Below are 26734 nucleotides of genomic sequence, written 5' to 3'. Positions count from 1 at the left end.
TACGTTATCACGTCGAATATCGACACTGAAAGGAATGGAAAATACCCACCTATACTGCATTCAACTTTATTTTAGCAGTCGGTTGGCCATGGAAATTTGACACATTTCACTCTGTATAGTAGAAAAATGTGGGGTTATGACGCTTGTCAAACCATTTTTGGCTTTTAAATCAACGCTATGTTGTCCGTTCTACGTAAAAGTCTCAGTAATTACGTATTTACTTAAAACGCTGAATTAATTCGGAAATATGGTAATTTACATAACAAACGTTTATACAAACTGGTTGAAGGCATGCACCAAATCTAGTTATTTGCATGGAAAATACAAGAGATCAGTTTTTAAATGTATTTATTTTCGCTATGGAAGAAAATTAATAATATGCAGTTGGTTGAGAAGAGTAAATATTGGTTTCTTTGGATAAACGTTGAAGACATTACATCACTTGTTGAATTCAAAAATGCGCGAGTTCACGCAGAATAAATGAATGTGCGACTGTTTTGAACCGTTCTGGAATCATCGTAAAAGCGAAGCAAAACAAGCCTATACCAAAGATGAAATGCATCTGATCCAGTGGTAGTGAATGGGTATATCTCTCAAAGTAATTAATGGATACTCACAAGAATGTTAAATTCTTCAACAAAAATCATATTGTATCAATGGATATCAAAATAGTGAAAGGGAGTTATAAGGCAAGAGGAACTTCAGAAAAATTTCACACAAAATATTTATTGATCCCTTAAGACATTCACAATGTATAGGACAAGTCAAATGTAAAATTGACCTTCTAGAACTTATTTAACGATGACATTTATTGAAAATCCTTAACACTCTAGTAACTTTTTTATACAAGATACATTTGATTGTTTCTTTTTTTATTTGTTTTTATTGAGCAACTCAACAGTGATTGGCAGATGATCACACAATATTATGGCCTGATACACCTGAGCAAGAAATTTCATATGGAGATGTTAAAGTATTGAATAACGACTATTTGAACCTTAATAATCTAGGCACCCTGAACCCAACTTATCTGGGCCACTCACGCCCTCTAACAGAAAACCATCTTATATATATATATATATATATAAATGAATACATAGCAGTTTGTTTGGAAATTTCAAGCTTGTGTTTACCTCCGAGTAGTTTATAGATTGTTTTTGGGCAAATTGAATGACATTTTGCTTGTATGTACAATAATTCTTTTTGAGATTAAGAAGATGAGAAGAGAGATCTTTTTGTTTATACAAAAATATTAAATATTCTTGAATATATATAGTACTAAAATGCCATTCCCTCTGCCTTACTGCGAGATTTTATTTCATTCCGTTCAGTTCCAACATTCTTGAATGTATATAGTGTTAAAATGCCATTCCCTCTGCCTTACTGCGAGATTTTATTTCATTCCGTTCAGTTCCAACATTCTTGAATGTATATAGTGTTAAAATGCCATTCCCTCTGCCTTACTGCGAGATTTTATTTCATTCCGTTCAGTTCCAACATTCTTGAATGTATATAGTGTTAAAATGCCATTCCCTCTGCCTTACTGCGAGATTTTATTTCATTCCGTTCAGTTCCAACATTCTTGAATGTATATAGTGTTAAAATGCCATTCCCTCTGCCTTACTGCGAGATTTTATTTCATTCCGTTCAGTTCCAACATTCTTGAATGTATATAGTGTTAAAATGCCATTCCCTCTGCCTTACTGCGAGATTTTATTTCATTCCGTTCAGTTCCAACATTCTTGAATGTATATAGTGTTAAAATGCCATTCCCTCTGCCTTACTGCGAGATTTTATTTCATTCCGTTCAGTTCCAACATTCTTGAATGTATATAGTGTTAAAATGCCATTCCCTCTGCCTTACTGCGAGATTTTATTTCATTCCATTCAGTTCCAACATTCTTGAATGTATATAGTGTTAAAATGCCATTCCCTCTGCCTTACTGCGAGATTTTATTTCATTCCATTCAGTTCCAACATTCTCAATGAATGATGATCCTATTGAAATTTTGGATTTCTCGTTTACAACTGCCTAGTAGTCTGGCCGATGGATATTCAGAGAGATCAATTACTTTTCAAAACTTGCTTCACATGTATACTGAGGGTGTAGGTACCTGAGAATAATAATTTTCATTGAACAGTGTGTAAATTCACCTCACTTTATGGAGTTTTAAAAAAGAGATTCAAATTAAAATATTTACATACCTCAAACATTTCATCTTTTGTAGCAGAATGGACAACCTCAAAATTTCCTCTACATTATTATTCCACATTCATTAGGTCATCGATTGAATCAGACTCATCATCAGAAGAATCTGATTCTCCCAATGAAATAATGAATGGAGGAATATCTGCTATTGGGAGATTACCCATAAATTTAGCCCAGTCGTCAGTTATGAGCCTATCACAATGCATACAAAAATTTTTCCACATTTCCGATGTACATTTTGAAAGAGCCAAAGTCCATAAATTCAAAACCCTATCTTTGGAATAGGGAAGAGAATTTATGTTCTTGTTGTAGAAGTTCTTAGAGAACGCCCAGGCCATTTCAATAGGATTATACTGACAATGGTATGGGGGTAATCTAAGAACATCATGCCCATGCTCTTTCAAAAGGTCATCCACTAAATATTTTCGTTGACTTCTATTTCGAAAGGGTAGTATTAATTGCCAAAGTTGTTTTTTATTTGAATTTTGACTGAAATTAATTTTGTTTTTAATCAACCAATCCTGCATTTCACTTTTCTTACTGGAAAATGTGGGTGGCTTGTCCAATTGCACCGAATGATAAGGGGCATTGTCCATTACAACCACACATTTTCCAGGAATCTTAGCTAATGCAGGAATCAGTTGATTAATGATCCAATTATGAAATAATTCACTGGTCATTGTATTGTGATAGTCTCTGTCATTGTTTGCCGAATTTAAAATTAAACTACACCCCTCTAAAAATCCACAATTACTTCCTGCGTGTAAAACCGTAAAACGTTTTCCTTCATGTTTAATTTTGGATGGGTTGCTCTTTATATCAGATTCGTGTGTCCATCGACGAACAGAAGAACCATTTTGGTAAATCCAAGTTTCGTCGAGGAACACGAATCTGATATCTTCATCTGAAGATTTATATTGTAGAAATTTTCGCAGGAAAGTAATTTTGGCTGCAACGACATGCTTTTGTTCACATAAAATTTTGCGTTCATCCACCCTTTTGTATTTGTAACCCATCGATTTTAAAATTTTGTAAAGTGATGTCCGTCCCCCGGTATATTCCAAATCATTTTTTGCATAATTAAGTAGAGTGTCAACACTAAAGTATTCATTTTTCAAATTATAATCCCAAATTCGCCGTTGCAGGTCTTTTCTAAAAATAAACTTCTCAATTTCTTCCACCTTTTTGGGTCTCCCAATAGGAGGAAATTCTTTGTCGTCCTCTTCATTAACAATGTTTCGGATTGTGGAAACGTTCAGCTAAAATAAAAGTAGTTCAGATTGATATGAAACATAGGTATTAAAAATTTACTTACATCGAAAATGTTTGATACCATCTGGAAAATGGTAGATGAAAGAGTATCAGGATTACTTTTCAGATGAGCTGCCCTCAATTCTGCATAACATTTCCTGATACTCTTTCTTTGCGGCTTTTCCACTATTTTCGGCATTTTGTCGACTTTAGAATATCTGAAACAACTCTGAAACTCTGAACAAATATTTTGTTTAAAGAAACAAAATATTTGTTCAGTTGTTCACTTGGTTCCTGGTTTCTGTATTTGTTGATATTAGTTGTGGCAACGGCGTTATGATATTGATGACATTTCATGAGTGCCAACCTTACTCCGTTCTAGTTACAAAAACTTGAGAAAATTAATTCATGGCCTACCGACTGCTAAAATAAATTTGAATGCAGTATAGGTACAGTTTGACTGAGTTATGTACATATCTAATTGAAATCAATCAACATCTGACATAATAAAAGGGAAATATTCAAGAATATTGTTAATTATCCCAAAGTATGAACCAATTTATCGTTTGAAAAATATAAAATTCCATGTTATGTCCATGAACTGCCTTCACTTTCGGATTTACATTATTTGAACTCTTAATATGGCTACATTCTAATCATTCGATCAAAATTTGCAATACTAAAGATAAAATACCTCAGAATGCCAGAAATATACAGAAATAATTTCCCTTACCTCAAAATGGTCGGATACAGATCGAACTGAATAAGTTTCCAGGGGTTAAGAGCATATCACTTCGATACCCGAAAAAAAATACCACTTTATGATAAATCTCATGTAATTACTACAGAAAAACTGAGTAGAAAGATGGCGACCGTAGGATGGTTAACGACACCGATAATTTATCTTGTGTTACGGTCATTTTGTTTGTTGATCAACATCTCACAGTTTTTACGACACTTCATTTATTTCACGGACGTATTTTGTCACTTCTACACGGAATAAAAGGTATATTTTCGTTGGATATTTCAAAAGGGTTTTATTGACGTTACTTCAAAAATCACAGAGTGATCTACTTTGCTTTGTATTTTGCATAGAGAGAGGAGAGCGATAAGCGAATACGATTGTTTTGTACGAAAGCAGAAATAGTCGTAGACGTTTGTGACATGCCTATCGGCATGCCGGGAAATGGTCGGTGAACGGTGGGAAAATAAACAAGCTATTATACCGGCTTGATGGCGCGATGAACCGCCCTCTATGGAGATTTAATTATGAATTATAAATTTCATTGTTACAATTAATTTTAAAGTTTTTGAGGAATCACCTTAAAATAGTGAAGTTTATTATTAATCATCTGATGAAGACTGTTATTTTTAGTTTTTTTCAACATTCCTCTAAATAATGGATTAAGAAAAGAATAACATTAGTAGAAAAATTATGGTTTTCAGAAGTTTATATAAGAATCTACTTAAAAGCAATTTCTCATATAATAAATTCTTTTCTTCAATAAAGAAATAATCGATAGCTAATCTTTCAATATAAATTAAATCAATTGTAAGGTGATTAAAAAAAAAACTAGTGAATACCTCATTACAAATAAAATAAAAAAGAAACTTATTTCAAACAGAGCACTTGTTGCCTGAACCACAATACAATTCTGGAATAAAACAACCGCAACAATAAAAAATTTATTAACAAAAATTTGATTGAATAATCATTTTAGGGTATAATTCACAGCTGGTTAACTTTCAGTGGAAACAAAACCACGCTCCATTGAATTTTGGGAGAGTAGTGTTGAGCAGCACATTCAAAAAATCATACAATCGTATAATCTCTAATAACCTAAAAATTATACTATAAAATATATACAAATTGAAAAAAGTTCCATCATCTTGAAACGTTCAACTGAATATAAACAAAAAATAAATGTCTTTACCTTAAGTACGAATATTTCAATAATAATATTGATATATACTGATCTAAAATCTACGCTCTAAACAAAGATATCACGAAAAATATACCAGGAACTCAATATTCAAACATGGTAGTCCTGGAAAATAAGAGTGGCACTATTTCCGTCCTACAGGTGCGATTATATCATTCCAAAATATTTGAAACACCCTGTATATATTGAAAGATTGCACATAATTACTGATTAATCTAATTTCAGCCTTTTGCAGTGGGGAGGCTTGGTTTCAATTGACAGATTTAAATGAAAATTAATGAATAAATATGAATCTAAAACACCTAGGAATTTTATAATACTGACGAATAGTAGAGCTGATGAAATGAAGAAATCTTTATTAAAACACCCTCATATGAGAGCTCATATCAGTTGACAGAATAATAATCCATGGAGAATATTTTTTAAGAAAATGTAATGATTTCTGAAATAAAATCATGTTGACTATGCATATATTTTCTCGATCAACCACCAAAATTTGAAAAAAAGCAAGCTTGTGGCAGGATATTTCAGAAATATGTTACTCAATGAAAATTCGAATAAATATTCAAGTTATTCACACTCACATTATTCCTCTCGGAATCAAATAGATTCAAAATTTTTCGAATTGTTATTAAACTGTGGAATCACTTTTTTACAACATACACATATTTACAACTATTCTAAATCTAATATTTTCTCCGTTCTATACAATAAAACGAGGCAGTCTAAAAATTGATTCAAAAGATTGTGAACCTTCTTTGATTGAATAAGAAAACCGATGAATGTATTAGAAACTTTGGTTTACGAGAGGAATACGCTGCTGAAATGTTATTCCAATCAAACGAATATCCTTTCAAACAGTGTGCACTTCTCCAGGATGATGAAAATCATTTTCATTCAAAATTTTTGTTTCAGTCATATCCACAGTTTTGATTACACCATTTCTATTGTTCTCATTGCTATCAACAATATTGGATAACTTATGTTCTTTATTTACTATCTCAAATTTAGAGTTATCGAGATCTTCAGTTTCTTCTGAATCTTTCTGTATAGATTCAGGACTCACTAATAAGTTATTCCACCAACTTGAAAATGCCCCTTTGGCTTGAGATATTGCACCGCCTGAAATAGATGATTATGAAAAGATATAAATATTTTTGAAAAATTGTTGATACTCACCTACTGCTTTACTGGTTGTAGCTACAGCTTTACCAGTAGAAATCATTGCCTGATTAATTTTCCTTCCACTTTCTGAATTTTGCATAGTGCTAAGGAAATCAATTGAAATTATTACACTTTAAATAGTAATTTAATAATCTCCAACTTACTGTGCAAATCTCAGCTTCATATCCGATACAGAAAGTTGCCCAGCAAAAGGATGACCGGCAGAGACGTCCAAAATACCTGGATTTATACCACTTAGCCACATTTTGTAGTTATGAGTCTCTCTCCAAGCGGTTACAAAATTGAAATTGAAGTGATTCACCTCTATACAATTATCTATAAAGAAAGTTATTTTCAGAACAAAGAAAATCAATATGTTACCTTATAAATTCGCTTCAGGAATCATTGACATCCAAGCAGGCCAAGCAGCCAATTCAAAGCCCAGAACATAAACAGCAATAACAAAAGTAAAAATAGTTTCATCAGTGCATAGACTCCATATAATTGCTCTATGGGTCAGTGTCTATGAATGTAGAATGTTAAGCTTTCTGATTTATGATACCCGCTGCAATATGGATTTAAACTTCTCTACTGGATCAAAAAATGAAGAAAACAAAAACAAAGCATACCTTTTTTCTTCTTCTTACCGTGTATGAGTGACGTTCTCATCAGGCACATTAGATATATCCTGAACTGAGTTCTGATCCACTCATCACCACCTTCCCAACCCACCCCATCCAAAAAAACATCCTGTTTCTCTTCGGCAACATGTTTAACTATGTAATCAGCAAACCTCAAATCCTCAGTGGTTAGATGCAACAATTTCCTCAATTCCATGTCTTGGCATTCAATCTTGCTGGTTTCCACATCAACAAGGACGTCATACAACTGATGTTTCTGCTTGAAGAGTATATTGGTGGCGCCCACCACATACCCCCTAACATTAACATCTGTCAAAAGATCTAGATATGGAAGTGAGAGGTAAGGTAAGCAAAGAAATCCTTTAGTGAAGATATAAAGAGGAAAGCCACAGGTTTCACTAGATAAATGCGCCAAAAAGGACATATTTCTGTGCGCTACATCAGGAGACACCAAATCAGAATTGCTGGATTCCCTTCGAGCATTATCATTCACACTTTCAGAGCTAGAATTTTGACCATCCATCTTGTTGGGTTCACCTAGTTCCTCACCAATCTCAGGAGAAATATCATTGACACCATCATCATGGTCACTTTCACCTGTTTTCTCAATAATAGGTTCTTTCTCGATCTTTATTTGTAGACTTGAGAACTCCTTTATGGTTGTTGGAGAAAGTTCATCATCGGACAGCTGAGGCATTGGCGACATAGGTCTTGAGAGCCTGCAAACATTTAAATAGGGAAAAACATCAGAAAAAATTTAACATTCAAATTCAAAAAAGTCGCCATCAGGAGAAAATTATGCAGAAACCAATACACAACTTCATCCTAAGCACAGTTTATTCAATATTATCTCACCTAACACAAGCAGATTCTTCCAATCCATCTTCAAGCATATGAGGAAATAGTGAAACTAATGTTAAAATGTTACAACAAAGGGGATGAACAGGTGACTTGAAGAAAACTGTTCGTTTTTCAAGAAGTAATAATTTGAACAAGAGTAAGGCCTTATGCTTCCACTGTAGAACGAAATCTCTAGCAGATAAATCTGAAATAATACTTCAACTTAGACGTCTGTTATTTTCATCCATTTGAATGAAACACAAAGTTCAATACTGACCAACAAATAACTGCTGCTTCAAATCACTGTGCATCAAAACTGAATTCAAATGATGGTAAGTATCTTCCAAAATAGAAATTTTACTAAAATCACCCTCCTCAAAGTAGGCATGTGTTATTAACGACATTTTAACTTGAATTTGACCAAATAAAGGTATTCTACTCAGAACACAAACAGACTTTTGCACTGTTCCTCTTGTTATGTCTGAAGTTTTATTCTTGAGTTTCTGTAATAAAATGGTCCATTGAAGTCAAAATTGGAGTTTCATATCAAATATCGATTGGATATGAGAATTAGAAACTGGCTTCTCATTTCCTAATTGAAAAAGTAACAAGAGTTGAAAATTTATGACTAATTAGAGTGAACAATACTTGAAAGGAAAATTTAAAATTGAGCTGAAGAGACTGAACTATATCATTTCCACTACAAGTTCAAAGAAACACTCTTAGAGAGTGAAGGTAAAACTTATTTGAACTGATGTGGTGGTGTGATGAGGCGAGATAAAAATAAATGTAATTTTATATCAGAGAAAGAAAAATCATGTCTCCTTAGTAGTACTGGCAAGGTTGGAAATATTATTCAGGATGTAACACTGAACTTAAGGAATATTATCAATAAATAATACTGTAGAATCAGTCATTCAGCAACATGAGATAAGCTTTCATAAACAATAGTCATAAAATACCTCAACTGGTATTTGCCTAAAACATGATATCCCATATATGGTTTGTTTTGGCTTAGTAAGGCTTGGTAAATGAAAATACACAGTATCCTCATCAAAATTGTGAGATCCATCAGGTAAAGCAAGAGTTGGTAAATATTTCCATCCAGGGGGGCATTCATTAGGGCAATCTGGTACAAGAGGTGGAAACGAGAACTCGACCTGAAACGAATAGTAAAGGATTTTAAGCATATTTTATTCATAAAATTGAAGATGTACTTATGAGAGAGCAATGTGATTTGTTATACAAGTGTGTTTACTCACTTGGCAGCCTTTTTTATGGTGAAAACCGACCACAATTACATGCAGAATAGGAGCTTGATCACTGCTCATTTTCAGAAGCTTTTATGATTTATCTAAAAGTGTAATTTGATATGACAAATAAAATTACAAAACCTTGACCAAGTGCTTCTTACAAACGGAATTTAACATGTTTACTATACGAAATGAATATTGACAATGTAATTATGACAGTATTGGCACTGATAACCATTAAAATTGACATTTTTCATAGAATATAATGATAAGCGTTTTTCTGCGAACATTCACCTTGGACATTATAATTAACTTATTTTTTATTCATATTTTTTTTATTCAAAATGCTCAAGAAGCAGTGCAAACTTTCGAACCAAATCATTTGATCAATTATTCGATCATTTCAGTACTGCAAGCGGAGACTTTTTAATTATTTCCTGACTGCTACGTCATGGTCCATTCAAAACCTAAATCACTGAAAAACGCTTCAACTAATCATAAGAAAGCACATTTGCGCAACGTACATATAGCACCTGTACCTTGGCTGAATAGAAGAAAAGGCAGGTTTTATGAGTAGGGATAAATTTAGAAGTCAGACGAAAGGAGAGAGTTCATTATCAGCCGAGAGAGAGAGCCGCAGAGCTAAAAGTCTGACAACCGTGATCAAAAGAATCAAAAAATCAAGTCGGCCGTGGTGCATCCGTCGCTATGAATGAACATCGAGTATTGTTTTCGTACTGAAAAACGGCCGTTCATTCGTATTGTTATTACATGTTTTCTATAATTCCCAGAAAACCCACCTATATGACCCAATTTGTGATGTAAAACAAAGATTTCGTTTACGTTAGCTATTTTTCAAATATATAATGAATGTAAATAACTACCGGCCTACAGCGTATTTTAAAATGTGAATGAGGATCCTTTTTATCGGAGCAGATTCGAAAGGTAAATCTTTTTTTTCTAACATTGTCATCCCTTAATTAAAATTCTGTGGATTGAAATCTCAACTGGTGATTTGTTTGATTGTTGTGTACAAATCTCAATTCGAATAATTCTATGTAACTGTTGTCAGAAATATTAGCATGCTAGAAATATTTGGTATAGAGTTCAGAAGTGGAAAGCACTTGTTGCAAAATTCGTAACTCACTCGTGAGTCCCGAGGCAATAGTGAATACCTCAGATTCCTCAAATTATCAGTTCTTTATCTCAAGAATTGGAGATTTCTCCATTGTACATTTCCCATTCTTGAAAGTACTTAGAATTAATTCGTAGTTATCGAACCATTCAAAAATATAAAGTGAGCCCACTACTTACCTTGCATCGCATTGACTGGATGAAAAAAATGTGAAAGCAGATTTGAAATTATAATCTTGCGTTTTGACTACAATCAACCTCAACGATATATCGCGTGATCAATTTTCACTGAAATATCGCTACTTACTTAAGATAATGACAGATTTTTTCCAGCGAAAATGCATCTGTTCTCAATAGACTCATTTTATTTGTTATTACCTATATTGACTATGATTATTTCGTCCGTTTCCCGAATTGTTTAATACATTAATTAGAAAGTGGCTATATACTGGAGTGAAAATATTTGCTGAGTGTTATTTTGTTGTGAGATTGATGGAAATACTTCTAATAATAGAGTGACCGCACGAAGTTATATTCATTGCTATTGCACGTGAAAAAATTGCCGCAAAAATTGTTATTGTAAAATCTTGCAGAAGACGGAACAACATCATTAAAACGATCATCCCACATCCATGAACGGTTTTCCATGACAATTTCATGAGACTGAGGAAAGTGAAAATAAAAATTGGATTAGGTATTTTCCAAGATATTGACGTCATAAATGCGTAGAAATACGTCCAATTATCAAAAACACCGATCTATCGCTTCTTCTAGCTCAATATAAAATTACTTAGGTCATAAGGTCGCTTTATCTCTGAAAAAGATTCGGTAACCCTCAGATTATCGATGCAAAAATTTTGTTTAGACTGTCTCGAAATTACATCCTGTATAAAATAGCGTGAAGCTGATCGACTCAGATAGCAAAATTTTTAAACCAATAATAAGAAAAACATCTGTTATTATCTCGAGGAGCGCGTTATCGTCGTTAAGAAGTGGATTATTGCCATTATAACAAAAATGAAATTTATTGGGCTTGTGACCATGTTTCTAGATTGTCCGCTAATTATCAGTGTGATTCATTAATTATGAGGACCATTTAATGGTTCACCTTTACTAACTCATGATTACTGAAATTATAGCCGATGTTTTCATTTTAAAATAGAAATAGTACCTTGGCTCGGTTTCTGATGATTTTTGATTCATAGCTCATTTAATTGTTAAACATAATACATCTCAGTCAACCCCAAGCATGTTAATTTTTTCCCAAAAATCTATAATAACATGAATATTTTGTGAGGAGTTATGGTTTTCTTTTCAACAATTGGTTGCTGTAACACGATAAATTTTAGTTTCAAATACGAATACCATAGGACAACAATTTCTCCATGTCAAATGAATGTGATGTGTGATTCAGAAAAAAGGCTTCAAAAAATAGACTTCAAGGTCCTACCATTTATTCGAACGGTCGATATAATATGGTAGCGCCAATTTTGGATGTCCTCGAAATTAACAAAAGAAAATGAAGGCATGTATATCATTCAATTGGAAGATTGGATTTGAAGCATTGTTGGATGAGCGTGTTTAGATGGATTCAGGATGATTTTTTTCAGCTATTATTGTGACCAAACAATATTATACGGTGTGTTGATATATAATAAAACTTCAGGTGAAGAAGCTAAATACGTGTAATGGTAAAAACTTAGTGCAAATTATGTTATTCACTTTCTTCAACTTTTTAGTGTTGATTACTAACAGACCAGGAGATACCTTCGATTTGCCATCATAAAATAAATTTCATGAATAAAGAGTCTAAAAAAACACTACTCTTTGCTATCGATAAGTTGAATCGGTACTACCCACCCCTGTCTGTGATCGGTGCTCACCTCACTTTTGTCCATAGACTAGACGCTTTATTAAGTCTATGGTATTGTCAAACTCTATGTTTGTTTACATCTGCGATAGGTAAATGTCAAAAATTTCTGAAGCTTTTTTTCCTTATTTCCGATCCGGCTCCCACGTCGAGAGTATTTGCTAGGCAAGCTTCGTCTTCAATGTGTAGCGGTTCGCTCAAAGATAGCTATCACCCAACACTGTAAATCAGTTGATTTTCCCATCTTACCTCTCGAATATCAAAAAATAAAAGAAGTTGTTCAGCATAAGCATTTAGAACGACCATGCGTACGATACTTTCGTAGGAAATTCAATGACGCAAATGAAGGAGATTTTTTCGCAGACGTTGATACCGACGTCTTATTATTGGAAGAGAGCATAATTGCCTAACCAAATAAACATAAATAATTTACCGAGTCCGTATTCTTGCTGTAATTTATGGCATCTTTCTTTGCTTGTAGGCCCCTTATATTGTTTTCATAAACACATGGAGTCGAATTTTCTTTATTGTTTCCACGTTGTTATGAGCAACAGCGATGTTTTTCAAGAGTTTGCCAAACAACCGTCCGAAGATACAGGAAAACCCATAGCATTCCCGTACAACGAAATTTTCCATAAAAGATGTCTAATATTTCAACACAGAATTGTATGTTTTCGCAGCAATTAATGATTTCGGCCGTCAAGAGCCAGTGGAACACTTGTTTCGTTTGCGCGCGGAAAGTAGTTGAAAAAAATCGAACGCGATAATTTAATTAAAGATCAGTAATGCGATTATCTTGTATGGACGTCGAAGGTACCAGATACATTCATGAAAACGAGGAAAATAGCAATTATCTTTTACGTAGTAGGTGGCTCTGCTGATTATCATTTAATTCTTGGTTTCGGAAGCTCAGACGGTCAATATAATTATGTTTTTTGCTTGTTCAATTTCGGACGATCTTCAGTTTAGTCAATTGATGTCAGGGATCTCCAATACAAACGCCATGAGTTCATATGGTTAAATAAAAAGTTTATGATTCGGTCAAATGTACAGAGTTGAAAAAATGGCGACATGTACTCTATAGATATCATAGACCCAGTAAACACGATACATATATGAAATATTTCAAATTTAACCTATTTGATACTTTTTGAAACGTTTATCTGCAATATTTCAGTAATGTTGTTTAAACAATCTGTTGAAATGTGACCTACATGAAACATTTCAAATGAAATCTATTCGATACTTTCTGAGACATTTCGTCATATGTATCAGAAATGTAGGTGAAATGTTTGGCGGCATTGCGCAGGCGCGATTTCATTCTAATGCCAAGAAGCTGGCAAACCGCAAACTCCGCTGACAGTCATTAGATAGCTGGGCATGTGTATTTTTGGTGATGTTGTGTCTAGTCTAGTTAGTGTTATGTGTTAGATAGTGTTATAAATCATGTCTGAAAAATCAAAGGTAAGTTATTTAGATTACATTTCATAAGATGGATTCGGTAAAGCTTCAAGATAACCTCAATTTTTGTTCATTGTGTGTTACGCTCATCTACCCCATGATTGGTTTTATAGTTGATTGTACTGATATAATAAGAGTTTCGTAAAAATACAATGGATAGAAGGAAGAATAAGTTTCGTTTATCCAAACGCCACATAAGAAGGTTGGTTAATGAAAATTTAAAACGGCTCAGAAGTACAAATGAGAATTCAAATATGCTACGACTTGAAAACCCATCGAATCAGAGCGAACTGCAATCAACAAATGCTGAGACAATAACATCAGATATACCAGTTGAGATGGTAACAGATATGCCAGTGAATATTACTGAACTATTAACTGACGGGGTGTCTACACAAATTGGAAATATTCCGGATGTTCCTTTTACTGCTCAAAATAAGCGGAAGAATAATGATAGGGCGTCTTCTGCAAGTGAGACCATAGACATTTGTATAGCAAGCAAATACATAAAACAAAGACATGGTACAGTACCTGATCGAATTTTACTGTGAAATTTTATATTTTTCAGATGCAGCAATACGAGGCTATCAAACAACGGATAAAGAATTTGAGGGTGTTGTCAGCAGCTGGTTACGGCAGGCAAACCTCCGGTACATCAGGAAAAATCATCAGGCAGAAAACAATAATACATGAATGATTTATATGTACTAGAAAAATCCATTTCATTATAAAAATATAAATTTCTTGAATTTGTTATCAGGTGTTTTTATCCCATAATATTTTGTTGTTTGAAGTAGAATATAGTGCACAGAAAAGTTACAACCGATACATTTCATGGAAATGTGTTGATTATTACTAAGTTCGAAAAATACACTCCGTCGCCTCTCTCTACTCCTATTGTTCTTTTTATCGAGTTTAGTTTAGAGATTCGATTAAAAGAACGATAGGAGTAGAGAGGGGCGATGGAGTGTATTTTTCGAACTTAGTATTATATAAACTAAGTGGATATTTCAGAAACATTTGAAAAACACGTTCCGCTGCAAACGTTCCAACAACGTTTCATTAAGCTATTTATAATTATATTCCAGAAATGATTCGGAAGCGTTTCGTAGATATATTCTTTTTCCATGTCTTTGAAATGTTCCATTGATGTTTCGTTGGTACGTCTATGAAACGTAAAAATCGGCGGACATTAAGGATCTCATAAATGTGTCGGATATACTTCAGAGCTTTACTTTGAAATATTTCATGTTCCAGTGCAATGTTTTGGAAACATTTGTTAAATATAAAATTGTTTACTGGGGACATAGAGACATAGACTCTATGTCGACATAGAGACATAGACTCTATGTCTATGACTAGAGATCATTGCCCCGCCAATAACTAGTGTTTCGAAAATTATTTTGTGAAGTATGAGAAAATGGACTTTTTCCCCCAGTAATTCAAATCGAATTCGATAAGAGATGACTACATTGGCACATTATTCATCTGTATTTTTGACGTAATAAGTGTAAAAGTATTGTGAAATCCCCAGTTCCAAGGAGACCTTCAATATCTACATGATCCACCTCCGACTTTTCCGAAGAACATTCAAAATCTTGTTGATACAAGACCTTCAAATGCGCCCACTCACCATAGTGTCGTTCGAATGTCAAAATTTCCGACAATTAAGGATTTAAGATGCGATACCGAAATTCCCCAAAATAGTGCGGTTTTCTTGAATCATATTGATGAAATATCGTCCAGCATCCAATTCGTTGGCGTCAGATGACCGCCGCCAGAGGAAATACCTGCTACTACCCAAATAGTATAATCCGGGCAATTAATTCTGCCCATATTCTTTTTTTATGACCTTGAAATTAGCGCGATCAAAAAGTAGGAATGCTGATAGACGCGATATTATTTATCGCATGCAACTCACTGGCGCTTTGTTGTTCGTCAATGAACTTATCTCCGACAAAACAGAGTTTTCACAACAAAAAACTTGAAATCGTATTAGGATTGCACCCCAGTCGAACAACGTTCGATTTGTTCCTCATAGTTCGAAAAAACATTTCTGGTACAGAAAGTTATGGTTGACAAAAAAATGTTTGAAATAAAAATAGGCTTATTCGAGCGTGTTTCTACAAAATAACTAAAAATTGAATTACAGTAACATAAGTATTTAAGCACAACACACGTGTTTCGTCATCACAGTAGCATCATCAGATGGCTGAAGATATAGGTTTTTAGCCGACGTTTCCCTGATAAGATTATCCTTTTTTCAAAGCCTCGAAATTTCTTCATTATAGAGACATTAAAAAACTATTTGGACGCACTATGATCTTCAGAAAACATTATTTCTGAAGTAGTTTATTGAGAAAAAATATAGTCTAATTAGATGATATTTGTTTTATTGTTAGTAAATTATAACGGATGATAATAAGAGCTTGGGTATTAGGTCAAAGTCTTTTTCCATAAGCCATTTTTTTCTGTCAAGATTTGTAATTTGTAATGATCATTAGTAATTATAAAAAAGCTTACTGAAAATACGTTGTGCGCTTTTCAGTACCCAATCAGTAATAAAATGTGGTTTATAATTGAAAATTATATGTGAAAAAAAGATTTAATGAATGTGAAAAAACGAGGTTAAATTTGCCATTGGATGGACAAACTAGGCAGAGTGCATAATTCTCAACATCACACATCATAAATTACGGTTTGTCACTATTGATTTTTATTAATTGTGTACCTCTAATATACTCAATGCAATAAGAACACCTAGTAATAATTGAATACACATTTCAATTTTGTCGACAAAAATGTATATCACATATTAGGTAGGGTGTTTGTCGTCCGTGTTAAACTATACAGGTAGAGTTTAACAACATATTACCGTACATCTTCGAAAATATATTAGGCAAACTACCAAAAAGGGATATTGGATATTGCGAGCCATACTTTGAAGACCAACCGAACAGTAGTACATTATTTTATGTTAATCCGAACCACTTTTCCATCTCATGGTGATGAAGCGGCCCAATAACAAATTTTTCCTCGATTGTTTACATAAACACTAATTCCACAAAGGCAGAAAGCCCCCCGAAAAAATTACAAAGCTTATCTCATTCAAGCAATTAAAATGAATCTAATGATACCTCCCACACTAAAATGTACCTATAGATTGCCAAGAATATTACCACTGTAGAAGTACATTGTGTGTTGTAGCTATAATATGGCATCACAGGAAGATAATCTATCTTCCTTTGCACATAATGGATTTATGGAAATTCCTCTAGAAGCACCTCTTACGAGACTCTGTGCGGTCAATATGTAGCACATATTTTTTATTAATTGCTCAACAATTCACGAGTGAAATACCGTTCAAGGCCGACGAAAAAGTTGTATCGGAACGCCTAAAAAAAAATTGTAGTGGATCGCGTGCTGTTCTACTAAATTTACATAAATCGATACCATGTCCCATTGCTCTCCTTGTCCAGTTATCTGAGGACTATTAACTAATGTAACATTACGATTGAAATCGATGTCGTCCATTGCAGCCGTTAAAACAATTAAATCGATATTCCTCACATGGTAAACATGATGATGGATTGGAAAATTTTAAAACCGTAACCATGTCCCTTGTAAGAAACTACATGTTGAGATTTAAACAAAAAATACCGATAGATTTCCTCAACTTGGCGATATATTGCGTTAAACATTAAATCATTGGAGATAAAAGCCTGCTTTGCCACTTTGTTTATATTATTATTTAGAAAATGTTACTGAAAGAGATTCTATGATCCGCCAATCCAAAATTAAAATTTTTGAATGTTGCAGCAGTATGTTCTTATCCGTAATCAATGACATTGAATTTCGAATTACACCACTTTCGGGGCCGCAAATAATAAGATAATTTATTCTTCTATCACTTATTTTTGTGTTAATAAAACGGCTGCAAACGGCAGGAAAGAAGTTGACCTTCCGAAGTGTTATTAAACCATATAGATATACTTAATGAGTATCGTCGTCAATAAATATTATCTAAGATATCTGCCAGCAGGATTTCGATTTTTTTTTCCAGATGAACATTCATTAGTTAAAAACGACAGTTACGTAAACAGATGTAATGAACTTGCGAAAACTCTTCGATTATTTGTTTTCAACGATATGCACTCGAGGTTTAATTGTATAAAAAACGTAGCATTCCTTATAGACAAATATATTGTTTTATCTTCTCTTTTTTCCACGTTTGTTTGAACTAACAACGTGCCAGTTCTTTTTCGAGATATATCTAAGAGGAGGCTTTTTGCAATGGCCATCATCATTATCTTCTCGTCGATAACTGTTTTTCACGCATGAACGAAAATAAGTGAAGCGATGTGCGATATCTCATGCAATTCAGGTTTTCCAAACAAATTGTAGAATTTTGTTGCTTGATTAAACTTGTTTTTAATGATTCCAATTTTTTTCCTTTAGGAGCACAAGCCTCAAGCTATGCCAGCTCTCCGTTTCTTCGGTAGAAAATGGTTAATTGCCTCTGACGATCTTGTATTTCCTGGGCTGCTCGAAATCGTTCTGAGAATACTATGGTCTGTATGAAACGCCCTTTGAGTGTCCACAAGACTGAACCACGATTTTTTCCAGGCTCTCTCTAATCGTGGTGGTCTACGTGAAGTACTACCATTTAACATGGGCCTGTTCACACGGCGGGATCTTCGTTCGTACTTATATCCTAGGCATGATGGCCCTTCTCTTCCTCATCATACTCATAGTGATCGCCCTGGTGAACAGGAGCGCCAAAGGTTCCATCTCCGATGTACATGCGAGGCGGCATGTGCCCCCATTATTGTTAACCAAACTGTTCCTCATCATCCCAGAAACCATCATCAACGTGTTCGGGACCATGTGGGCCTTCTGCCAGGACGTTGTGGTGTGTCCCCAGGAGAGTTTCGTCAAAGCAGTTATTGAAGGTAAAAATAATTGTTGAGGAATTATTAAAACCTCAACTATCAAAAAAAGGAAATTTTACTAACATTCTCTCATTTGCATTTCAGCCCTTGTAGTATTCAATTGGGTACTATTTGGTCTAGCTATCTTCGTAGTAGTTTTAGTTTATGATCCATTGGGATCAAAAAAATACAGTGACCTCCAAGAAAGTCCAAGCACTGGGGAGTCCTTAAAACACAGGAAATCGACCAGCCTTTGGCAGAGGCGTTTTCGCTGGGCCTTTTGTTGGGCAAGTACAATATTAGAGATTTAAAAATGATGTCTAAAAATAAGTTCAATTTGTCACAACAATTTTTCATCACAGGTAGTAACTTATCACTAACGAACAAAAGTACCAATTTCATTTTTTTACGATCCACTAACACCTCTTATGAATAGACTGTTGAGAGTTTACTGCTCCAGAATTGAAGTGGATAATTTGCTCACATGCCTGAAATGGCAACATTAAGCGAGGCTGCTTAAAAGAGACTACATAATAAAGAAATCAACAAAATTAAAATTCCAATTGTCCACAGTATTCTTACTCTATTCAGCATTGTGTCAAAGATATTATCAATGAAAGTTCAAAGAATGTTTCCCTGTTATAATGTCCGTGGTGGGTCAGGTAAGCGGTGTTATTCCTGTGACATTGCAGACCATACATTTGCAATAAAGTTTTGGTCAGGAGAGGCAAATGCCACATGCCCCAATCCATAATTGATACTACATACAATGTGTCCATGGTATATACATATATAATTCGATTGAAGCATGAAAAGTGAGTTTTCTCTCGATATCCACTTCAATTATTGAGCAGTGTATTTCAGATCTGCCCAGAAAGTACAACATAACGATGATTTTAGGTCAGATCTGATGAGCACGGTCACGAAGCCTTCCAACAAGTAGCCGCTCTTCTAAGCTCCCTATTCCGTAGCACAGATCTGGTCCCAAGCGACATACTGGCCGGTTGCGTCCTTTTAAGGGTGAAACAAAAGCGGGAAACAAGGGAAATGAGGCGAATCTATTTACTATCGGACGATGAGCCAAAATATTCAACAGGTAATTTAAATTGACTAACTTTAGCCTCAAATCCAACACTAGACGTTCCTTCCAGATGTAAATCGGGTGTTTTCTATGGCTCCTCGCTGGATGAATCTGGAGGACGCTGCACATTTCTTGAAGCTTTCGATGGCAGCTTACGGTTGGCCGTTTGTTATGTACCAATATTGTATGACGGGCACTTTTAGATTATTGAGAAAAATTACTTGTTGCGCCTGTTTCACACGTAGGAGTACAATAGTCACCGATGACAATTGTTGTTTATGCCATTTGGCAGGAGTTAAATACATATCTAAACTGGAAGAGGAGCATATACTATTCGCCTCCTTCAGAAACCATGTCTTCGAGGTTGGTATTAAATGTCGTATACATAGAATTCAATTTATTCTATTGCAACCACCAGAAAAATCCTGAATCATCTGCTTCCTCCCTAATTTCATTATTTTTATGTATAAATGTTATGCTTGCTTTTCAGTTGCCCTTTTGTGTGATAGCAGATCATAAAACTTGTAATATTGTCATAGCGATCAGAGGCTCCATTTCGCTAAGAGATATCTTCACAGATCTCACAGCTACCAGCGACAAGTTTGAGGCTGCGGGAGTACCACCCGATACCATGGCTCACAAAGGGATGATCATAGGGGCCAATTACATACTTAAAAGGTTAGATCAGGCTGGAGTCCTCGAAAAGGCATTTGCGAAATATAGTGACTATGGTTTGGTTCTAACTGGCCACAGCTTGGGTGCTGGCGTGGCCACATTATTAGCATTCAAGTTAAGGAGCAGATATTCCGATCTCAAAGTGTATGCTTTCTCAACACCAGGTGAATATTTTATGTCTATTTTAACTGCCGAAACTGAAACTTTCGTTTTCTCTAAGCTGGACTGATAAGCCGAGAAGCAGCTAAGGTTTCGGAGAGCTTTGTGTTTACCGTAGGGGTAGGTGATGATTTCGTTATGAGATTAGGAGTGGACAGTGTAGAAAATTTGAGGACTGGAATCATTCAGGTCCTCCAGGCCAGTAGGTTACCGAAAGTAAGCCTTTTTCCTTAATTTCTTTTATCATCGATTGAAATCAATTTTTTTGCAGTACCGAATACTTCTCAACGGCTTCGGGTATGCTTTATTCGGGGTTCCTCCAGGTGATCTAGAATCTACGTGGCGAGATGACCTCACAGCACCAGGTCGTTCTCCGCTATTAGGATATCAATTCATTCCTACAGTAGCTGCTTCCACGGTATGAAAATTAAGGATATGACGGTTTGTTGATTTTAGGAAAACACTTGAGGAATGACATGAAGGAATTGCAATTCAAATTCGATTAATCTATTCTTGTGGTTTTTATTCTGCTTTGTGCTTATAATAGTTTATCCTCAACATTCTGGGACTAAAAGTGACTAGTACGAGTTTTCTTAAAATTAGTCTTAATATCTGTAAGATTATGAAAATAATGTAAGCCACTTTATTAATTCAATAATAGGTGAATTTTAAAGTGGTTTGGCGATGTGAAAATTCACATTGAATACTTATAATGAACATTCAAAAATATTCCTCAAGTAGGCTATGGAATTTTGAAAGTTGATATTCAGAGGTTTAACATAATGTTCAACTCCTACTATAACATTCTGTGGTTTTCTTTCAAATTTGATGAAACTAAAAAAAAAGCATTTCAGATTCTGCTAGAGCAGGAATGAATTCATCATTTATATAGATTTCAGTCTTCAAAGGTGGTGGTAGAAGATAAGCGCCATGTTTAGACACATAATGTCAACCTTCAAAATTCGATAGTCTACTTGATGACAAATTTTTTTGAACGCACGTTAGATAATAGATCTAGCATCACCGACATATTCAATCTCCCACAAATGCTCTAGCTCATAGCTTTTTTTATGTGCATATGCCAAATTACTATGTTTCATCTCATTTCAGGAAGCAGCTCTTTTATCAAGAAATATAACGGTTAGGCGATTTTCAAAAGCAAGACTTTTCACAGCCGGAAGAATACTTCATATAGTCAGTAGAAAAAAAACCAAATCGGAAAAGTGAGTAAATTGAGCCTCACTAGGAATACTTTGGGATTTCATTCAAATTTTTTTTTTCAAACGCAGAAAACACGGCAAAGGGGGACCTAGTTTCGAGATGAGGTGGGCCACAGCAGAAGATTTCATGGAACTCAAGGTTATGCCGAAAATGCTTGTGGACCACCTACCGGACAACGTTTACGATACCATTCAAACAGTCCTAAACGAACAAAAAGAGGCAAAAAACGATACGCCGATAGCGCCGCCCACGCCTATCACGGAAATAATTTGATCCAGTGAAAAATCTGAATATCAGTATTTTTTTATCTAAAGTACGAGGTGCTCGATATTTCGAGCACCCTTTTTTTTATGTTATGATGTTATAAAAATATGTATATAAAGATGAGTTATTTATACAATTTGGACAATTTTCAAGTAATATTATTAAAATTTAAAAAAAATTGCATTTATTTTAATATTCCTTGATAAAAGAACCATTGAGATACTTCAATTTCAATAATTTTTAAACACAAACTATTGCTTATCTAATATCATTAGGTTTGTGTTGAAAATATCATTAATAATAATTCAATCATAAATATCAATAATATGACTAGTTCACAGGTGAACAAATTACACGTAATAAAATCTTTCTCATAAAATATAGAATAAAATCAAAAAACCCATGAAGAAAATAAGAATATGCAAGAATAAATAGTGATGTAAAAGTTAATAAATTAATAAAAAGAAAAAAATTTACATCGCACACAATTTTGACAAACCATTCTCAATTTGTTGGAATCCTATCCCTCAAATAAGCAAGAATTGATTCAGTCCCTTGCTCTAAAATAGTGTACCTCGGTTGTCGGAACAAGTTACCTTGAATTTCTAAACTTCTGAAACATTTTTCAGAAGTTAGGACAGAGTTCTTATGATTACGTTGGCGGGAGGTAATTCTGTGAAGACTTACCTGAGCTGCTTAAGAAGTCCCAATTCAGGTGGCACATGATTAATACTGTTATTTGATAAATCTAACACAGCCAGGTTGGTCAGCTTCTTGAATCCTTCTACATTTATTGCGGATAATTTATTGTCATTAGCAAGTAATATTTCCAAACCTTTCAACTCATAAACACAATTCGGCAAATCTAAAAAGCTTTACAAAAAAAATAGTTTGTTGAGTTTGATTCAGTAGTTTATAATAATTTTATTTAATTTACCTACCCATTATTTGTCAAAACCAATTCCCTCATGTAGACCAAAGAACTCAAAGTGAGAGGTAAATCGGTCAGTTTGTTGCTGGCCAAATTCAAGTACATAAGATGGGAAAAATCTCCAATAAAATGAGGTACCTCTCTAATCATGTTTATGGACATATTGAGTTCCTTCAAATGATCTTTTGTGAAGATTAAGCTGAAAGAAATAAACAATTATTTAAAAGATGAAATATCAATGTTGACTGAGTTACCCCGTTGGAAATTCCGAAAATTTGTTTCTGCATAAGTCAACACATGAAACCTCAGCCCACTGAGCATCCTTGAATACCTCTTCAGGAACAGTTTTGAGTTCTTTCATTGAAAGATTCAATGTATGTGCATTCCTCATGGCAAACCTGTTTTGAAATGAAAATAAAATGAATAGAAGTGAGTCATAGAAACCATAAACTTACTTGTCCGGAAACTGTGCTTGAGGTATGAAAATTGAATCCTCAGATAGATTCAAATCTTTGATTTCTTCAGCCAACATGTTTTCTCGAAGATGCTTCATTATTCTCAGAGTACCAGCTTTTATAACATCATTTCTGATTTTTTTCAGTTTGTTGCCTTCTAGCTGCAGATTTTGAAGATGAGCCAACAGACAAAGAGAACTTGGAAGGCTAAAAAATTATAATATGTTGAAATATTAAAAGTGAAAGTGTTATAGGTCATTGTTATTGCTTCGAATAACTATTTAGAATTGCTTAGATTAGACCTAAAAAAGCTTGGCATAAACTAGTCAACAATTAAGTTACTCACGAATCAAGATCATTATTAGTAAGATCTAGCCTGATTAAACTTTGTAGGCTACCAGCATTGCTTGGCAATTCTTCAATTTTATTATCCCTTAGATCCAAAATTTTCAAATGATGAAGACTCTCACAAAAAGCAGGGGGAACTGTCTAAAATACATCAACATCTACTTTAAATCAAGAAAGATTGAAAAAACTTTACTCATTTTGATTCATACAAATTGATTTAAAATAATAGACTTTCCCAATGTAATGATCATATCTCAGATACAATACTTATGGTTCAAAGATTTTGTTGAGATATGTAAAGAAAATGATTATTTCTTAGTAAAGCTGCATAAACCCACCACACCAGTTGCCTATCTTTCTGGCTTTACCACCACAATTGAAGACAAGCTTTACTTTCATTTGTGTATTTAATTCAAAAGCATTGAGTTAAATGAAATCTCAATATGAAAAATCTGGAGGAGAAAAAAAAAGAGTTACCTTGATATAATTGTTTCCCAAATAAATCTCTTGTACACATTCAGAACCTTCAAAATCTGGCAACTCCTCAATATTATTGTGCTGAGCAAATAGTAGTTCTAGCCTTCTCATTTCGCCAATTCTTGGTAAAAATTTCAATTCATTATGGGTAACATCCAACTTCCTCAAACCTTATAACAATTTTAAAACCTCATCTATTGAACAAGAGATTATATTGAGTATTTATACCTCTCATGTTGACTATGTCAGGTGGTAATTGTATTAGTTTATTATTAGAGACATCTAAATCAGTTAATCGAACCAAAAAACCAAGTCCTGCGGGTAATTTTGATAAACAATTATGAGACAAATCCTGTAATATAAATATTAGTTTTGATACATATCATAGCATGCACAAGCTGGTTTTATTTTAATAGAATTATTTTGTTCATATCCATTATATTCAGTTGCTTTTGTTAACTTCATTCTAGCTAAACTAAATACCATCTAGGCTTTACTTTATAGTTAAAAATTTAGGAAAGCTTGGGAAGGGGTGTCAGATTTTAACTGGTTCTATTTTTCACTCGAATATTAAAATAGATGAACAAGGTGAAGAAAGAAAATAAACAATAGGCACCTAGGATATATCCTATAATTCAAATTCTGGGAAAAAACAATAATTATGAAATGAAACTTGATGAAAATAAAGAATATTGAAACATAATGGTTACAATTAAACTTTCAGACCTTCCCTTTAAATTCAATCATTTCACAAACCATCACCTGTCTTAATATTCAGACACTACCCAGTTCATAAACTTACCAAGTGTCTTAACATAACCATATCGGATAGTTTCTTATCAATCTTTTCCAAGAAATTATGAGCCAGAGAAACCCATTCTAATTCAACCAAATTGAAAAATTCATCTGGTAATTCCTTCAACTTATTTCTAGACAAATTCAATTTCTTCAACCTCTTCAAGTTGCCTATATTTGAAGGTAACGATATTATATTATTATCCTGCAACTAAATTCAAGCTCATTTATATAATCATATTCATCGCTTTAAACATACAATGAAAATTTCCAAGCTTTCAAACATCCCAATCTCGGATGGTATCTCTTGCAACTGATTTGAACTGAAATCTAAATAGTTCAGGGGTTTGAAATTCCACCACGAATCCTCATTTTCATCGGAATTCCTACTGAAATCTACATGATCTGTGTAATCTTCATCAGTGAATTCATAAATTTTGAAAATCCTTGAAGGTACTGAAATCAATGTTGTTTCAAGGGAAGCTCAAATTGATTGTAAACTTCTCACCAGTCGTCAGGCTACGTCCAGATAAATTCAAACTACCAGTTTTCCTGACTGTTTTGATTATTACTTTAGTGAGAATTTTTTCCTCTTCATCTTTGGTTTGTAAATGAAAAACTGGAGTAATTAATTTCCTCTTGTTTTTAGCCAGAGACTGCTTAGCCATATTCAATGGTTCATTGAATCAATCACGGTAATTTACTAATTTGCAAGGTCATTTGAAATAATTATTTGTTCGTTAGCAGCCGCGCGATAATTTAATTTTTTGTTATTGTTACTGTCAAAAACTTTGACAATTAATCGAGAACCATAGAAAACTCCTTACTCTTTTTCTGAAATGTGTATCACAAATTTATTCAATGAGGGGTGTGTAATGCTAACGAGTGTTCCATCAAAACGGGCTGAAGTTGAAGTTTGCCCTCAGATCAATAAAAAACATCTGAGAATTTACCCCACCTTGCTACCAAAGATTATATAAGAAGAAAAGTTATGGGCAGATCGCAGCTTACGTAAGGAGCATCTGTTATTTACGTAATGGATATTCATTATTCAAAGACATTATTCTCGGTGTTGTCGATATTATTTAATTCCTAGAAATCTGCGTCCAAAAAACATTAACACTTTGGAATAATTTCCACTGTGATAATCATCAAATTAAGATTTAAGGTGCGCTGGATCGGCTTTCGGATATTACCTACAAAGATATTGATATCTTTGATTACCTATGCTATGCGACCCTGCGCAATGAGGTATAATTTAAAAATCTTCCGAATTTCGAGCTGAAGATAACATATTCAAAACAAAACATAGAAAAAAAAATTATTCTGTTTATATTTTACAAAGTTTGAGTCTTTCCGAAATAAAACGGGTTTGAAACAAGCGTCTATAACTTAGGATCCGACGCTCGTGAAAAAGGATTGTGGAAATAAAGCGTTAGTGCATATAGTTTGAAATATTGGCTTGATAGTCAACTTTATTGGTAATGCTAGTTATATTCTCAATTCAAATAAATCCAATAAGTTATCAATCAATTATCATCAACAAAACAGAAAAAGAATCTTGCCTAATTCATATACACAAGAACTGAATACCTTAATCTTTTTTTTTGAAGGTATATATACATATTTAT

The 26734-nt window shown here is 33.9% G+C and overlaps 5 protein-coding genes across 11 annotated transcripts in view; 1 reads left to right on the top strand and 4 right to left on the bottom strand.

Moving 5' to 3' along the window:
* The window catches only part of LOC123312948 (serine/threonine-protein kinase tousled-like 2), a 98184-nt gene extending 93565 nt beyond the window's left edge, over positions 1 to 4619 (bottom strand). For 3 of the 4 annotated variants that reach the window (XM_044897547.1, XM_044897548.1, XM_044897551.1), the window contains exon 1: positions 4194 to 4619. The gene's annotated coding sequence lies outside the window, so the exon portion shown is untranslated. The remainder of the gene's footprint in view (positions 1 to 4193) is intronic. The other variant, XM_044897555.1, reaches the window with a different exon arrangement.
* LOC123312950 lies at positions 711 to 3733 on the bottom strand. 2 transcript variants are annotated; one of them, XM_044897560.1, is made up of 3 exons: positions 3525 to 3733; positions 3414 to 3468; positions 711 to 812 (listed from the first exon to the last, which is right to left on the bottom strand). In XM_044897560.1, the coding sequence occupies exons 1-3, from the start codon at positions 3657 to 3659 to the stop codon at positions 796 to 798; spliced, it is 207 nt and encodes a 68-aa protein (XP_044753495.1). In that variant the 5' UTR covers positions 3660 to 3733; the 3' UTR covers positions 711 to 795. The 2 variants fall into 2 exon arrangements, 1 of the variants encoding a protein (XP_044753495.1); XR_006537705.1 differs by lacking the exon at positions 711 to 812 and adding an exon at positions 2092 to 2114 and having other exon boundaries at positions 2206 to 3468.
* Positions 4620 to 5133: 514 nt separating the features above from the next.
* On the bottom strand, positions 5134 to 9528 carry LOC123314549 (late secretory pathway protein AVL9 homolog). 2 transcript variants are annotated; one of them, XM_044899897.1, is made up of 9 exons: positions 9463 to 9518; positions 9311 to 9402; positions 9011 to 9208; positions 8326 to 8551; positions 8064 to 8253; positions 7215 to 7927; positions 6732 to 6903; positions 6583 to 6671; positions 5134 to 6525 (listed from the first exon to the last, which is right to left on the bottom strand). In XM_044899897.1, exons 2-9 carry the CDS (start codon positions 9377 to 9379, stop codon positions 6257 to 6259), a joined length of 1926 nt encoding a protein of 641 aa, XP_044755832.1. In that variant the 5' UTR covers positions 9380 to 9402; positions 9463 to 9518; the 3' UTR covers positions 5134 to 6256. The 2 variants fall into 2 exon arrangements, with proteins under 2 accessions (XP_044755832.1, XP_044755831.1); XM_044899896.1 differs by having other exon boundaries at positions 9311 to 9528.
* A 352-nt stretch (positions 9529 to 9880) lies between these two features.
* LOC123314548 (diacylglycerol lipase-beta-like) lies at positions 9881 to 22284 on the top strand. 2 transcript variants are annotated; one of them, XM_044899893.1, is made up of 11 exons: positions 9881 to 10246; positions 18225 to 18337; positions 18393 to 18718; positions 18803 to 18984; positions 19598 to 19793; positions 19849 to 20141; positions 20269 to 20617; positions 20674 to 20828; positions 20884 to 21030; positions 21723 to 21835; positions 21902 to 22284. In XM_044899893.1, the coding sequence occupies exons 2-11, from the start codon at positions 18243 to 18245 to the stop codon at positions 22104 to 22106; spliced, it is 2061 nt and encodes a 686-aa protein (XP_044755828.1). In that variant the 5' UTR covers positions 9881 to 10246; positions 18225 to 18242; the 3' UTR covers positions 22107 to 22284. The 2 variants fall into 2 exon arrangements, with proteins under 2 accessions (XP_044755828.1, XP_044755829.1); XM_044899894.1 differs by lacking the exon at positions 9881 to 10246 and adding an exon at positions 10816 to 10964.
* Positions 22285 to 22349: 65 nt separating this feature from the next.
* LOC123314550 (leucine-rich repeat-containing protein 40-like) lies at positions 22350 to 25883 on the bottom strand. Its single transcript, XM_044899898.1, has 11 exons — positions 25612 to 25883; positions 25363 to 25559; positions 25111 to 25314; positions 24537 to 24660; positions 24309 to 24478; positions 23830 to 23972; positions 23484 to 23690; positions 23283 to 23426; positions 23039 to 23227; positions 22785 to 22970; positions 22350 to 22710 (listed from the first exon to the last, which is right to left on the bottom strand). Exons 1-11 carry the CDS (start codon positions 25769 to 25771, stop codon positions 22602 to 22604), a joined length of 1833 nt encoding a protein of 610 aa, XP_044755833.1. The 5' UTR covers positions 25772 to 25883; the 3' UTR covers positions 22350 to 22601.
* Positions 25884 to 26734: the final 851 nt, after the last annotated feature.

This window comes from Coccinella septempunctata, chromosome 5 (assembly GCF_907165205.1).
Source record: "Coccinella septempunctata chromosome 5, icCocSept1.1, whole genome shotgun sequence".
Classification (NCBI taxonomy): domain Eukaryota; kingdom Metazoa; phylum Arthropoda; class Insecta; order Coleoptera; family Coccinellidae; genus Coccinella; species Coccinella septempunctata.
The sequence above is the reverse complement of the archived record's forward strand: the minus strand, read 5'-3'. Positions and strand labels throughout refer to the sequence as shown.

Coding starts and splice junctions, on each gene's coding strand:
- LOC123312950 (XM_044897560.1), bottom strand. CDS start 3,659: ATGCCGAAAATAGTGGAAAAGCCGCAAAGAAAGAGTATCAGGAAATGT. Junction 3,469..3,524: donor TGGTATCAAACATTTTCGAT/GTAAGTAAATTT, acceptor CTTTTATTTTAG/CTGAACGTTTCCACAATCCG.
- LOC123314550 (XM_044899898.1), bottom strand. CDS start 25,771: ATGGCTAAGCAGTCTCTGGCTAAAAACAAGAGGAAATTAATTACTCCA. Junction 23,427..23,483: donor CAAGCACAGTTTCCGGACAA/GTAAGTTTATGG, acceptor ATTTCAAAACAG/GTTTGCCATGAGGAATGCAC. Junction 22,711..22,784: donor GGACTTCTTAAGCAGCTCAG/GTAAGTCTTCAC, acceptor AAAATGTTTCAG/AAGTTTAGAAATTCAAGGTA.
- LOC123314548 (XM_044899893.1), top strand. CDS start 18,243: ATGCCAGCTCTCCGTTTCTTCGGTAGAAAATGGTTAATTGCCTCTGAC. Junction 20,829..20,883: donor AGGCCAGTAGGTTACCGAAA/GTAAGCCTTTTT, acceptor ATTTTTTTGCAG/TACCGAATACTTCTCAACGG. Junction 21,031..21,722: donor CTACAGTAGCTGCTTCCACG/GTATGAAAATTA, acceptor ATCTCATTTCAG/GAAGCAGCTCTTTTATCAAG.
- LOC123314549 (XM_044899896.1), bottom strand. CDS start 9,379: ATGAGCAGTGATCAAGCTCCTATTCTGCATGTAATTGTGGTCGGTTTT. Junction 9,209..9,310: donor ACCATAAAAAAGGCTGCCAA/GTGAGTAAACAC, acceptor TATTCGTTTCAG/GTCGAGTTCTCGTTTCCACC. Junction 6,526..6,582: donor TACAACCAGTAAAGCAGTAG/GTGAGTATCAAC, acceptor CATCTATTTCAG/GCGGTGCAATATCTCAAGCC.